This window comes from Branchiostoma belcheri, unplaced genomic scaffold (genome assembly GCF_001625305.1).
Source record: "Branchiostoma belcheri isolate BF01 breed outbred unplaced genomic scaffold, Haploidv18h27 scaffold38, whole genome shotgun sequence".
In the NCBI taxonomy this organism is placed as follows: Eukaryota; Metazoa; Chordata; class Leptocardii; order Amphioxiformes; family Branchiostomatidae; genus Branchiostoma; species Branchiostoma belcheri.
Window position 1 is genome coordinate 441673 of NW_017803998.1, and position 13908 is coordinate 455580.

Sequence of the window (13908 nt, forward strand, 5' to 3'; positions counted from 1 at the left end):
CAGAGTATTATAAAACCGGTTACGGTAGTACATTTAACGAGAACACAACAAAATACAAACAACGGGGGGAACATGGAAAGGAGTGGGGAAAACCTGCTACAGAACTTCCATCGTCAGGCGGGCGGGGGTAACCAGTGGAATCCGAGCTCGAGGTGGTCCGGTCTGCCGAGGCGATGGGGACTTGGCGCAAAATCCGTGGAACAGACGACCGATGTGAAGAAACGCGACGAAACTGAAGCACAGGGGCGCGCAGAAATCAGCAGAGCCGCTGGGCGCACATACGGGATGTAGTTCTGGTGTAGAGGTCAAGATCCATGGCGGAATATTCAACTTACGTGGAACACGAACGTCTACACAAGAAACAGTCAGAGAGACGGGAATCCACACGAGCAGAAGTACAGGGTGAAGTAATCCAGTGACCAGCGGAAGAAGCCAAAGGGGAAAATGTAACTACACACGCTTGGGACAATGTGATCGGGAGCCAAACAAATGTGACCGTACAGAGAAAGGTTGAGCCACGAATGACCCTTACGAGGGTTAGGGAGGAAGGGTCAGAGGGTAAAGGGGCGGAATAATTAGTATCAGGGTAGGGGTCACGTGATTGTCTGTTCAGCCGACGGGAAACGAGATTACACGCGTTTACACCACACGCATTTACAGTACACGCGTTTACAGCACACGCGTTTACAGTACACGTCGTTTACAGTACACGCGTTTACACCACACGCGTTCACAGTACACGCGTTTACAGTACACGCGTTTACACCACACGCGTTTACAGTACACGCGTTTACAGTACACGCGTTTACAGCACACGCGTTTACAGTACACGCGTTTACAGTACACGCGTTTACAGCACACGCGTTTACAGGACACGCGTTTACAGTAAACGCGTTTACAGTAAACGCGTTTACAGTACACGCGTTTACAGTACACGCGTTTACAGTACACGCGTTTGTATCAAACATAACACGCCATGTCATGCACTGTCTCGACCCCCTCCCCTCGCCTCGCGCGGTGTTGGAAATTTGACGTCAGACATGAATCCTATCATTCAAATGCACCACCTGTGAACCTCAAAGCCGCGGGCCAGCATGGCGTCAATGTCAGTACTGACAAGTAATGCAAAAACGCGTGTAAATGAACGATTCTTTGTACGTATACATTTATTCCATCCCTACGAACGTCGCAACAAGTACTTGTGGGCTGTAACTGTCTCTAAGTTCCGTCTCTTTGCTTTATTTGCAACTTTATGTCGGTTAATCATCGATTGAATGCAGCAAAGTTACAAAGATGAAGTACATGGATCAAGAGCGGCCTCTAGCAGTTCGTTTCAGGACTGCACCACCATGTTGGCATTTCTGCTCGCGCTACTGCAGTAATTTTCTTTCGCCGCACCGGGGCGCTTTTGATCCATGGCGATTTCTACATCAAATGGCCATCAACCCTTGCGCCGTGATTGCGGCTCCTTAGCCAGCTAGTAACGACAATAAGAATGTACAGCTGAGGAAATAATCTGAGTTAGGAACTGTTAACGTTTGTTAGATATATGAAGCGGGGCTCTTTCTGTCAGGTAAGCATTTTGCTCATGTGTTGGACTCGCCTCGGGTGGCCGAACCACCGTAGGCTCCCGGATATCTCCGCGGTGCTGAAATGGTTGCACGCGGGTGCACGCCCGCCCAGCGCCGAGCGTTTTACGTGCTGGTTCGGTTTATATAGGAGCATCACGCTGCCTATGAGACGGAAGTAATCAGTTAGGCTGGCTGAAAAGGTAGACTGTCAGAAAGCCCTGTGCCAAACAGAAGAAGAAGAATGGGGACGGATGGTAAAACACTCCCAGGCCCAGAGCTGGTCCGTAAACAATGGTCACCAGGCTAGCAGTGGTAGTGGTGCATGCAGACGGCGGTATTGAAGGAAGCCAAAAAGGAGCCAAACAAAAACTTCAGATCATTTATTCCTTTATTGTAAAAAAAAAAAACGGCATGAGATGAGATATCTGAATGACGGAATGACCTAGAAAAGACAACAAACATGTACAAAAGAGTACCGTCCTTCCTGACATCTGCTTGGTTTCCATTCATATGGTAATGTCTTGGACCAGAGTTTGACGGCCCTCGACGGCGAAAACTTCAGTTCTGCAAGCGATCAGCTGATCGCCGAAACACATTTTTACGCATAACTCGAGAACGAAGAAAATTTGGACGAAGGCATTTAGCAGGATTATAAAGCAGACTACTAGGAATATACTCTGAAAATATGGGCACCGGAAAAGGCCAAAAGTTTGATTTTTCTGAAATTGAAAAAGCGGAAATTCATCCCCTATCACACCCCCGTTTTCGGGCTCCTGTTCCGGAAAGGGCCGTATCTCGCTAAAGAAGCCTCGCTCATTCCCAGATTCGGCCATTTCGCGAGTGGGGAAACGCGATGGGCTCTTATGGGGGTTTTACTCAAGGTCTTTCTCGCTCTTGTTCTTGACCTTGAGGCCCATCCTGACTATCACGAATAGATCAGGAAAGAACCGTTTTAGTCTTGTATATTTTCATTTTGAGGCAAACATTTATAGAACGGCTTGTACCAGCGGCTGAATATGAGCCTTTTTTGTCAAAATTTCTGCATTTACAGAGTGCAAGAAGGCTATAATCTCTGAAAAACATGCTATTTATACATGATAAAAGTCCTTAACTACAATCAACTTACTAAGTAAAACTGTTTTCCATTGAATACTAGGTATTTTACGTATTAATTTCCAGCAATTGTATGCGTGTATATAATACAACTATACAAGTGCTTGAAATTCTGCAGTAGCATGTTACCTGTCAACATTAATTTTCCTATTATATAAAAGTAAACACACACAAGAAAAACACATCACAAAAACATGGTGGGAAATTTTTATTTTCTGTCACATTGCTATTTACAGCTATTTTCTCTCAGTCAATCCTGTCGTTGCAGTCTGATTTATTAATAATAGTCAGATACTTTTTGCGTAACATTTTGTTGTACAAAATATGATATCAAATCAAGATCTCATCTACTAACTTCAAACTTCATATTAGAGTTTCATCAGGTTGGTAAGTCACTGAGTAAAAAACTCATTTTACACAACCAAGTCATATTACACCCGTATGATACTGTGTGTTATACCAAAAGGCAGTTATACTGCTATACAGATAGAGATACTGATACCTGGAATGTCATATAATAATGTACAGCTACAGCAAAACATGACACTAAAATTCCAAACTATTCTTTTGATTGTCACAGAGTTGCAAGGCAAGAAAATTTCCTGGACTGCAGTGTAGTCACATTGTGTGGTTTGTACAGAATTTTGCATAGTGAAGAAAGCGAATCCATTTCCAATTTGCTCATGAATTCCTCTTGAACTGGTACTTTGCAAACACATCCTTTGTGAAGTCGCACGCAGAGATGGGCTGAAAGACAGAAAAAAATTAAAATTAATACAGTAGATGAAAAAAATCACATATTTTGAAAGGAGTTAAGAGGCAAAGAGTGCCGTTCAAAGAAATTGTCATAAAAGTTTCTTTATCTTTAGATATACCTACTTTATTGCCAAGTTTTATGGCAATTTTTACCTGAGTCAGGACCCCCTAACTCTCTCACCCCTGTCCAAAGACCCCCGAACCCACGTACCTTCCAGCCTGCTGCAGCTGCCATCTCGTTAACTTTTTTCCCAAACTCCTCCAGTTGTTCATTCCTCAGGTCTATCAAGTACCTGTCAAAACAGTTTGAAGCTTTAAAACATGTATAAACCAATTTAAGATTTGTCATTAAATTCTTAAAGAATTTTACTACATAATGCTTATGTATACAATGTAGCTAGATAGCACATAGATTTTTGTAGTTCTATCAATTGAATAATTCCATGGTTTGCTTGCCAAAGTAAAATATCTAGAAATTGGAAAATAATGTAAATCAACTAGCCTGGGTTCCATCCTGGTTAGTAAACTAACGGAGCGGACGTAAACTAACCAGGATGGAACCCAGGCTATAAATCAACAGAATACATGTATAATATGTAATTATTAGTCTAGTATTTCTGGACATGCGTTTCTGGATATGTGTACATATGTCTGTACAGTTTTCAATCAAAACAAATTTAAAACAATATAGTGAATGCTCCAATCGTGACTGTATCGCAATTAATCAAATCCATCTCTGAGAGTTGGATCCAATCGCGATTGACAGCAATTCCCATGCAGAAGGAACAAGTGTGAATGCATCGGGATCCAATCACAATTGGAGGCAATGCTCATTCAATCGCAATTGGATCCCAGAGGTGGATTTAATGTGAACGGGGTGTTAGTGTTTGAAATAACAACACTCACTTTGCTGTCTCTACAATGATGACAGCCTCGTCCGCGAGGGTAGCGTTGAGCTCCGGAGTGATCCCGTGGACCATGCCGCTGGCAAAGAACACCACGTCGAACAGCCCGGCGTACTTACTGCGGCGCGGGATGTCGCTACAGGCGTTCAGAGGCAGGAAGTGAACCTTGAAGTCTGGACAGGGGATCAGTCCTGCGAAAGAGAGGAGAGAGATTTCAGTTGCCTGATGTATATGAAGAATTTTTATTAAAACACCAGGAACTTTTCACATCCAACATTTCTGTGACTTTTGATTATTACTCAACCTGACAAATATAAAATTTAATGTATAAACAAACTTAAGGCACAACAACATGTTGTCTAAACAATAGTTTTATATATCATCTTTAACCTTCTGCCACCTAACCCCGTAAGCTATAGAAAATTGGTAGCCAAATAGCTATATACTTCAGTTAAATTGATAGTCGACAATCATAAATCAAACTTTATTGACGATAACGTAACGATGACAGCACAGAATTCCTGCTAATTCTGAGCCATCATTATTAACCTTGAAGTTCTCCCTGCTGCTTAACCCCATAAGACAAATTTGGTGCCAAATCCGTAACTTAGCAGGCTACAGGTTAATTACTATGGTACAAAAACAGAATCTGATATGCTGAATGTACATGTACACACATGTATGACCTACAAACATCAGTTACAGAAAGATCCTAAGCATCAAATTCCCAACCACACCTTGATCTTCTTCCTTAGCTGTACCATCTCCTCTATCTCCTCCTCCTGATGTTTCAGATGGTTTCTCTGGTCCCTCATCTTCCTCTTCTTCCTCCTCCTCTGTTATCTCTGTCAGTGTCGCTCCTTTCTTCTCCCCAGAGTCCTTCTCCTCTTTAGGCGGGACGTATCTCTCCTTGTGCAGAATCTCGTGGAACATGGCCAGCAGGTTGTACTCTGACACAAATGAGCAGCACTGAAAAGTTGATAAAAAAACATGGATCAACTTGGAAGGCCTAAAGACAATAAATATAAACAAGATCATAACTAGTACAAAAAAATAACAACAAATAACATAGCAAATTTCAAACTCTCAAAGAACAAATTACATCAGCAGACACTCTAAATACAGAGATTTTGATCATCTGTAATAAACTTATTTATGGCCCATGCCATACATAATTCTATTTGAACAATGTGTAACAAGTGAGCCTTTACCATAAGACAACTGGTGTTCAGTATATCATAAACTTTGTTTTTAACCTTTAGCACACTGAAGTACCCATTTGGCTACCAATTCTCTGTTTAAACTATAGGTTTGGGCAGCAGGAAAAAGGTTTATATTGTAAGTATCCTCTTACCCCAGTATGGAGTCCGTTGGCAGTCTTGAACAGATCCTGGTTCTCTGACTCTAACCCGTGACTGATGAAGGGGCCGGTCGCGATGTCCCCCCAATATCCCCGGGCAGGGATCCTCTCTCCCTCCTAAACAAACAAACAAACAAACAAACAAACAATAAACGTTTTCATAAATCGTGAAATTACACATTGTAAAGTCAACCCTGTACGAGTGATCTAAGCTCTGACTGAGAACCACCTGGCCATTGTGACCACTTTTTGGTGGTCCCTTAGATTATTTCTTCCATTGACCAAAGCAGTAAGAATACCGTCTATATATTACTATCTCTATAGTGACCACCTGTCACTATGATTTTTGTCATTTCCCATGAGTGGACACCATTGACACATTTGGATGACTAGAAATTCAACCATTGACTGTAAAAGCAGATACTCATCCCATACTGCATGTACATACTATATTAGTCTTTGTAAAGTACATTTATTTAGTCTCATGGTATGTTTGTTACTGCCATACCAGTACATGTCATTGATACCATTAGATGTCATGCTTTGTACCTTGCACAATGGGCTTGTGCAATAAAGTTTAATGTATTCACAATTCCAGCTTGCTGCAACATGATACTGTATAAGAGACATCATAGTGCACAATTCAGTCAGCTACCATTAAACAAAGTCTTCTAGGAAGAAATGAAGAAACTTACCCGTTTGAGTAACACCCCAGACGCCAGTGTACGGTTCCCCACCGTGTAGTCTCCCTCACGGACTTGGAACGCCACGCCTGATTCTCTCCATCGGTTATACTCCGAACCATGCAGGATTTTAGCCTGAGGAAAGTAAAAAAAAATTCAAATATTGTTTCTCAAATTTATTCATAAAAATCTGTCACTAATTCTTTGGTCTTCTTCATTTAACATTTACATATATATCCCTTCATCCATAATAAGCTAAACTCATTCCTTCAATCATTCAGTCAGTCAGTCACTCACTTGCAAGTTTTCCTTTGTTTTGTTTGCAAGAAAAACAGAAAACCAAGATTTCTAACTTATAAAAAGTATTTAGGGTCTTCATGACCTTCAAGTTCACCCCATTTCCTGTGCATGACCTTTTGACCTGTCATCCTGCCTGTCAATATTCCACCCACCCCTGTGCTGTCAACCTACTCAGTCTGGACAGTCAGACAGACCAACCCACATCACCGGCACGGCGGCACCCAAAACAATACTTTCATACCCGGAAGAAAAAAATAACAGTTACAGTGAAAACAACAGTTACTGTTGTTTTAAGAGAGAACTCAAGTTTCAAACTCACGTCCTTCTCGTGTAGTTTCATGGTGCGGTCCCAGTCGTACACGTTCTTCCGACTGTCGTAACGGACTTCCAGGTACCGCCTCTGTCTGGCGTCCCTGCGATACAGACAACGTACGCCATCTTATTCAGATCATCATTCATTAAAATTTAAAAAACAAGTAAACATGATTTTTTTATATTAGTATGCTACGCAACTTAACTAGAAGCATCATTTGAAATGAAGATTCGTTTCATTAAAAAATTAATTTTTTGGGGGGGTTTCTGATCAAATTATTTTACTATTTTACTATACTAACTACAGTATAATCAACTATCAATCAAGATTAAAAGTATTGATAGAGTCTACTAGAAGATATGTATTTTGTATCACTACTGCTTTTTGAGAATTATTGCTTGTTGTTTTCTGGACTCACCAGAACTTGGCGATGTCGAATGACTTGACCTCAGGGTCACGCCAGAACTTACAGATGGCCTCCATCGCGTCTCGTTCTCGGAACTTCAACATCGTCATGTCCACCAGCGGCATGTCACACGCCAGTCTGTCTGCATCTGTTGTAGGACAAATGATAAGCACTGTATGACATTGTATCCCTTTTAGTTTTACTCTTACGTTTATATATTGTATGGTTACTAGACTTAAATTCTGTCTTTTCAATGATATATTTTTATAGTTGTTTTCATTTGTTGTAGACATCAGGACAGTTTTATTACTGAGAGCTGGCAAAATTAAACTTTCCTAACAATCTTTTTATCGCCCCAACTACTGTCATCAGTTTGCAATACACAATCTCTGAAAATGTGTTGTAGACGCCAAGGTTTTGAACTAACTATGAAAACAGAAAAAACTCACAATTTCTAAAAAGTCTCAGATAATGAAACCTGTACCTGTGATGAGTTTTATGAAGTCTGTAGCCTTGGTTCTGATGTAGTCAGCTGTCTGTTCTCGTACAAGTGCATCTCCAAAAACCTCCAGGTACAACTCAGTTTTCTCTGTGAATAAAAACATCTCTAACAGTTTTCATGGCTTATGTAGCCAGGACTGGTGTAACAGTAACTAACACTATAACGTTACATGTATAACTGTCATTTTTAAAATGTCAATTTCTTTTTCTTATACCATAATATCAGGTTTCGGCACTATATTATGCCTACTCAATGGTTTCATCAAGAAACAAGTACTAAGAACTGATATGCCACAAAAAAGCACTTTATGCGCCAAAAATTTTAAGCCTGTATCACAGCACCTGCCAAGGAGGTTAGAGTAGATGAGCACGTCGGCAGAACGTACTGCACCTGCGTGAAACCCGTAATGTATTGTGCATAGCACTTCGGCAGAATGTCTCATATAAGGTTGTATTCCTTCATATAAGGTTAGCATTTCGACAGTAGTTTCCAAATGTTATGTCGGAAAGAATATCCTCTGCAAAATTCTGATGCAATGTTGACCAAAAACCCAACGAAAAACGCGAAAATACGGGGTTCTGCGCAGGCGCAGTACGTTCTGCCGACGTGCTGAGTAGATGAAACAGGCCTTACCCTGCAGCCCCATCCTGGCCGGAGGTTCCAGAGCGATGTGCAGTAACAACAGGTGTCTCAGTAACAACTCCAACTGGTTCTCTACGACATAGAACTGTGCAGGGCAACAGAGATTAAAAACAATTTGTTAGACTTCATACTTCATTCAGCTTACAAAAAAATTCATTGGAAGGTACAAGCTTATGCATGTATATATGGGCTAACATGACAGGTAAGTTATAACGTGAAGGCTGTTATAGATGTTAATGTTATTCATCAAAATATAATTTAATTTAGTCTGACAAGCAATAATTATGGCCTCATCAAAATGCTGGATCAAAACTACGACATAATAATAATTCATACTATTGCTTGAAATTAAGATTTGAAAAGCCTGAGTGACCAAAAAAACTTTTTACTTTAACACAGCTGATGCGTTTGATTACATTACCATGGGAACGAAATCGAGCGGACGCCCCCCTCCCACACTTCATCGTCCCTCGCTAGAATTCCACACTCTGCTGTAATTATGCTTGTCCTTACAGACATCTTTACACATACGTACGTTGATCTTCCTTCTGTGCCACCTGTAAGACTGAGCAATGGTCTTCAAAATGTGTCTACAGTCTCCAGCTCCCACCAGCAAAACATTCAGATCTCTCGAAGATTCGGCGGACTCTGAAAGCGTCAATTTTTCCAGTCTCAGCTCCTTTCCCAAGTCTTGTAAGTCCTGTGCAGGACTAAAACCCCACCACGCGATGTTTCCGAAACCTTCGGTACCCTTTGAAGCCATGTTGTTATCCAGACAAGAGAGAAATCGTCGAAAATAATACAGCACTAAACCAAATCTTTAGCAAAACCCGCCATTTTGTAATTATGCAGTGCAATAGCGCCACCTAGCGAAGTAAAATGACAATGCGTGCTAATGGTATGCCTGCATTTACCAAATTAGTAAGGATCGTATATATTCCGTAAAATTCGTATGTTTCTAGTAAGGATCGTATGTATTTCGTAAAATTCGTATGTTTCTAGTAAGGATCGTAACGTTATATTCCGTAAAATTCATATGTTTCTAGTAATAATTGATCGTATGTATTTCGTAGACTTCGAATGTTTCTAGTAAGGATCGTATGTATTCCGTAAAATTCGTATGTTTCCTAGTAAGGATCGTATGAATTCCGTAAAATTCTGATAAATTTTTCGTACCCCTGGCCCTGGCTATCCAAAGGATAAATTGAAATTTACCTCCACAGGTGTTTCTGGTACTATCGTTTGTTTATTTATGAGCAATTAACTAACTAAATTGGCGTTCGAAGAGAGCTGTGAATTGTTTTCAAATATTAGCAAGGTGATTGCCGGTGATTTTTCTTTTCTTGGTAATAATTATCTCATTGTCAACTCTTGTGGTATTATAAAGAGAAAATCAAAGACACAGAAGTACAGACACTTCTTCCATTCCTGCTATTTATTTTCTGTGCTTCACTGCACTGTAAAAACTAAAGGAAATCCTAGTAGAGTCACCATGTAGCCTTTTAGTTAAAGTTATCCTTTCAGTGAAAAACATAAACACACTAACACCAGTTCATGATCAGTTTGTATATGGCTCAAAAATGGGGTGTCAACAATATCTTGGAGCTTGAAGCACTTCGTCTATGATAATACATGTATTACAATTCAAAACTGATATCGACTCTAACTGACTTATAATTTTTCCTTGACTCAATATTTACAGTTTATAATCCAGTGTACATATGATTAAAGTATCATTTGCAAAAAAATACATTTTCTTTGCATCCCTCAACATGCACAGTGGTGTATCAATCAAATTCTTTTCTTTGTAACTTATTCAATAGATTGCCTATGTATTCTATTTTACAAACACAAAAAATTTAACGCTAATCATTATTAACCCTTGTCCTGTGGAGCCCATATATGTATAGGCTGCATGTATAGTACCATCTATATAGCGCACTGTATATGTACGATTTGGGGGTATTTCTAGTGCAACGCATCACACCACAGTGAAATGTAACAAATGCGGAAGTAACTACGCCAACGCAGGGCAAAAAAAGTCAAGGGTCTGTGATCTACTGTGTAAAAATGCCAGCAGGACAAGGGTTAAGTTGTACATGCCTGAAATGTTTCGTAGCTTCCAACAGCAAAACATCCCCTTCACAGAGAAAATATCCAAACAAATTCCCTTTTCTGTATCATCTGTAAAAAGCCCTTTAGAAGTAAACAAGTTTTAAACCACTCAAAACAAACTTTGATCTCTTTTGTGATTGTTCAAATTGACTCAAACTCACTTTCATTGATACAACAGAACATTATTCCATGCAACATTATTGCAAAATTTGTCAAAGTTACAACAAAATCCACTGTTATATTATAACAAAAGCATTGTGGCAAACAATAGAGCACAGAATGATATTACAATTCAGTATTCAATTAATCATCTATCAATACATAAGACGAATGACATGGAACCTCCTTGATAAGACAAATCTTTATACATGTCTAAGACACCTCTAAGCAATGAGTGGAGGCTATGTACTTTAAGTACCTATTAAAATAGGTACCAGTGGTGTACAGTACTTACAAAGTCTCCATAACACAAAAACGTCCTTGCATGAGCATTGCTGAACTGAGCCATTGACGTCTTGTTTATATTTCTTGTTTTCTGAAATCTTTTTTGATAACTTCTGTGAGGTCTTGTATCTTGAAGTATCTCCTGATCAAGACCAGTTGATCATAACATTTTGTGACTTATTTTGACATATACTACAAATATTGAACTGTTTGCAATGGTTTCATTTTCATGGTTTTCGTACGTGGTGACCTTTCCACTTCAAAATCAGTGACAGCAAGAATTTGCCTCTCCAATGTCCCTTTTTCAACTGCAAACTTTTTTTAACATCATGAAAACCTCCTTTTCCCTTCTGATGAGACTATAAATGAATTAACAGTGCTGCTTTTTTTCAGGACAAGAGATGATGCAAAATTCTTATTTTGCTTTGCCTATTTTACTACATCAATTCACATTGTAGAAATTTGAATCTCTGAAACCATTTTTCTTGCTTATGACCCCACCAAAGTATTCCTTACTGTAAGATGATGTTGGATTGTTGCATATTCTGTGTATTAGATTAATAACTTGTCAAGGATAAAATTACCAATTGGTCATAGTGAGAAGATTCAAATGGAAAAAATCTTAAATTACAATAATCCTACGTACTCCAGTTTCTCCTTTTAATAATATACATACTGTCATGACATACGGCTTTAAAAAGGAAGGTATTACTTATGATGAATGATATTAAAATTACTGGATGACACTTGCAATCCTTGTCATCTACAAATCAGCTGCATATTTCGATAAATTGAGAAGATCCTTAACGTTACAGACAAAAAACCATTAACATTACACACACAAAAAAACATTTTGATACCCTAATTTAGTCTCACTATTTCATAGTATCAGCCATGAACAAAGTGAGTCATGCAGTAAATCATTTCATAGAATATCATCAAATATTTGTAGACAAACATTAAGTCCATGCAATATAGTTGTTACATGTCTTATTGTGCAAAAAACCCTTGGTGTCTAAAATTTGATATGTAATCTGCTTTGTACAAAATAATATCAATTTTCCTTGCAAGCTTTCCTTCTACATTACATTGAAGGAATATTATATAAATTATCATATGACTGTAAAACTTAAAAAAGAGAGAAAATTGCAGATAAAATCATTCCATACATGTTAGTTTTCACAATTGTGCAATAAAATTTGGCTACATTCTTTCTTTATTTAGTCAAGGTCAAGTTCTTTTGCAAGCTGTTTCATGGCTTCTTCGGGTGTTGGAAGATCGAATATGATTGGTGGGTTGACAGGCTGGTAACGGACTGTACAAACTGAGGCGTTGACGTATGTTGTAGTTCCATCTGTTGTGATGCCATAACCTGCAGGAAGGAAAATACTGCAGTTATAACAAGAGTAAATAGGAGGCTCTGATGACCTGGTAAGTTTCAATCTGACTATATTCACTTCTCAGAACTGTGTTGCAGCAAAGTTTGTTTGTTTGAGCCTTTGTTTATTCATGAGATGCTCAAATCTGCTTGTTGGCTGCTTTTCATTGAAATCATAAGGGAAGAGGTAAGGATACTGACAGTCCCCTTTTTGTTGTGTCAACTTTCCACTAGAGCAATTTAATTTTTCAAATCTGATCACTCACTCACCCACCCACTCACTCACTCACTCACTCACTCACTCACTCACTCACTCACTCACTCACTCACTCACTCACTCACTCACTATTTATCTGGTTTAGAGTCTGTTTTTCCTTAATTTCCGAGGGTTAGACGTGCTTGCATAGCCATACTGTGGCTTGCAAAGCAATACTGCACAGCAATGCTATGAAATTAAATTGCTGGGGCCTTACAATGCCAAATGGCTACAATTTACTACTGAAGAAGCACAGCCCACCTTCGTGTATGTGTCCAAAGATGTGGTACTTTGGCTTGACTCTTTTCTGGATGGTGTTGAGGAGATCCACACACCCCACATGCTGACCCGTGATGGTGACATCACCATGACCTGGACGTCAACAGAACATGATGACATCCATGAATAGTTTCATCAGGTTGGTAAGACTTCTGTACATTTGGAACTGCTTTGTGGATTCTGTTCCTAGTTTTCTGTAACTTGTTAAATAACTGACCACCATTATATATCCAAATTCCGCAAGTTTGGGAATGAATTGTAGATACATTTTCCTGTAATCCAATCATGAATATGTGTAGATGTAAATATAGATAAATATAATTATAAATATAAATATTGTACATTTGGGAATGCATCTGTAGCAGAGACACCTGTGCTGCAATGCAATGTGAACCAGTCAGAATTGCCCTGAGGAAGGTGACAGACGGTCACAGAAACGTCAGCTAAATAAAAGACTTGGTTGTGTAAAAAGAGTCTCTTTATTCAGAATATGATGACAGAATCAACATCAAGTCAGGTGACTAGAGAACTCCAAGACAAGATCTGACTTTACCTGGTTGATGAAGAGACAGAGTGCATCTCGAATTGAAGGTAAAAGTTAACAACAATGTTGTATTCAGCACTAAGAACAGGGACACCACATGCCACATGCAATGTCCCTGTCCTTAGTGCTGAATACAAAATAGTTGTTTTGTTTACTTTCAATTCTTTTAAGGCGATTTATTTACTAGTATTGTTTATCTATTTCTTTTTTCTTTAACCAGGGTAGCTCATTCAGTGATTAAACACTGCTTTGCAGTGGAGCCCTGGACAAATGATCAAGGGTGGTTTAAAACCTTACAAAAGACAGGCACCTGTAAAACTTGCATAACCGTCTTCTTTCTT

The 13908-nt window shown here is 39.2% G+C and overlaps 2 protein-coding genes across 3 annotated transcripts in view; both read right to left on the bottom strand.

The window, feature by feature from the left end:
• Nucleotides 1-2885: 2885 nt before the first annotated feature.
• On the bottom strand, nt 2886-9396 carry LOC109476579 (dynein assembly factor 3, axonemal-like). The gene is made up of 11 exons (XM_019777564.1): nt 9087-9396; nt 8543-8636; nt 7892-7996; nt 7420-7555; nt 7008-7101; nt 6401-6523; nt 5700-5822; nt 5083-5314; nt 4347-4536; nt 3652-3733; nt 2886-3431 (listed from the first exon to the last, which is right to left on the bottom strand). The coding sequence occupies exons 1-11, from the start codon at nt 9312-9314 to the stop codon at nt 3366-3368; spliced, it is 1473 nt and encodes a 490-aa protein (XP_019633123.1). The 5' UTR covers nt 9315-9396; the 3' UTR covers nt 2886-3365.
• Nucleotides 9397-11491: 2095 nt separating this feature from the next.
• The window catches only part of LOC109476544 (metallophosphoesterase domain-containing protein 1-like), a 52890-nt gene continuing 50473 nt past the window's right edge, over nt 11492-13908 (bottom strand). For both annotated transcript variants that reach the window (XM_019777529.1, XM_019777531.1), the window contains exons 5-6: nt 13006-13116; nt 11492-12482 (exon numbers count right to left, since the gene is read on the bottom strand). In XM_019777529.1, coding sequence (XP_019633088.1) covers nt 12331-12482; nt 13006-13116 — 263 coding nt within the window. In that variant the 3' untranslated portion in view covers nt 11492-12330. The remainder of the gene's footprint in view (nt 12483-13005; nt 13117-13908) is intronic.

What these genes read in the sequence shown, in the direction of transcription:
- LOC109476579 (XM_019777564.1), bottom strand. Translation starts at nt 9,314, where the DNA reads ATGGCTTCAAAGGGTACCGAAGGTTTCGGAAACATCGCGTGGTGGGGT. An exon ending in TGAAACTACACGAGAAGGAC is followed by an intron (nt 6,524 to 7,007) that starts GTGAGTTTGAAA and finishes TACTTTCCTCAG; the next exon opens with GCTAAAATCCTGCATGGTTC. An exon ending in CTGGGGTGTTACTCAAACGG is followed by an intron (nt 5,823 to 6,400) that starts GTAAGTTTCTTC and finishes TTGTTTGTTTAG; the next exon opens with GAGGGAGAGAGGATCCCTGC.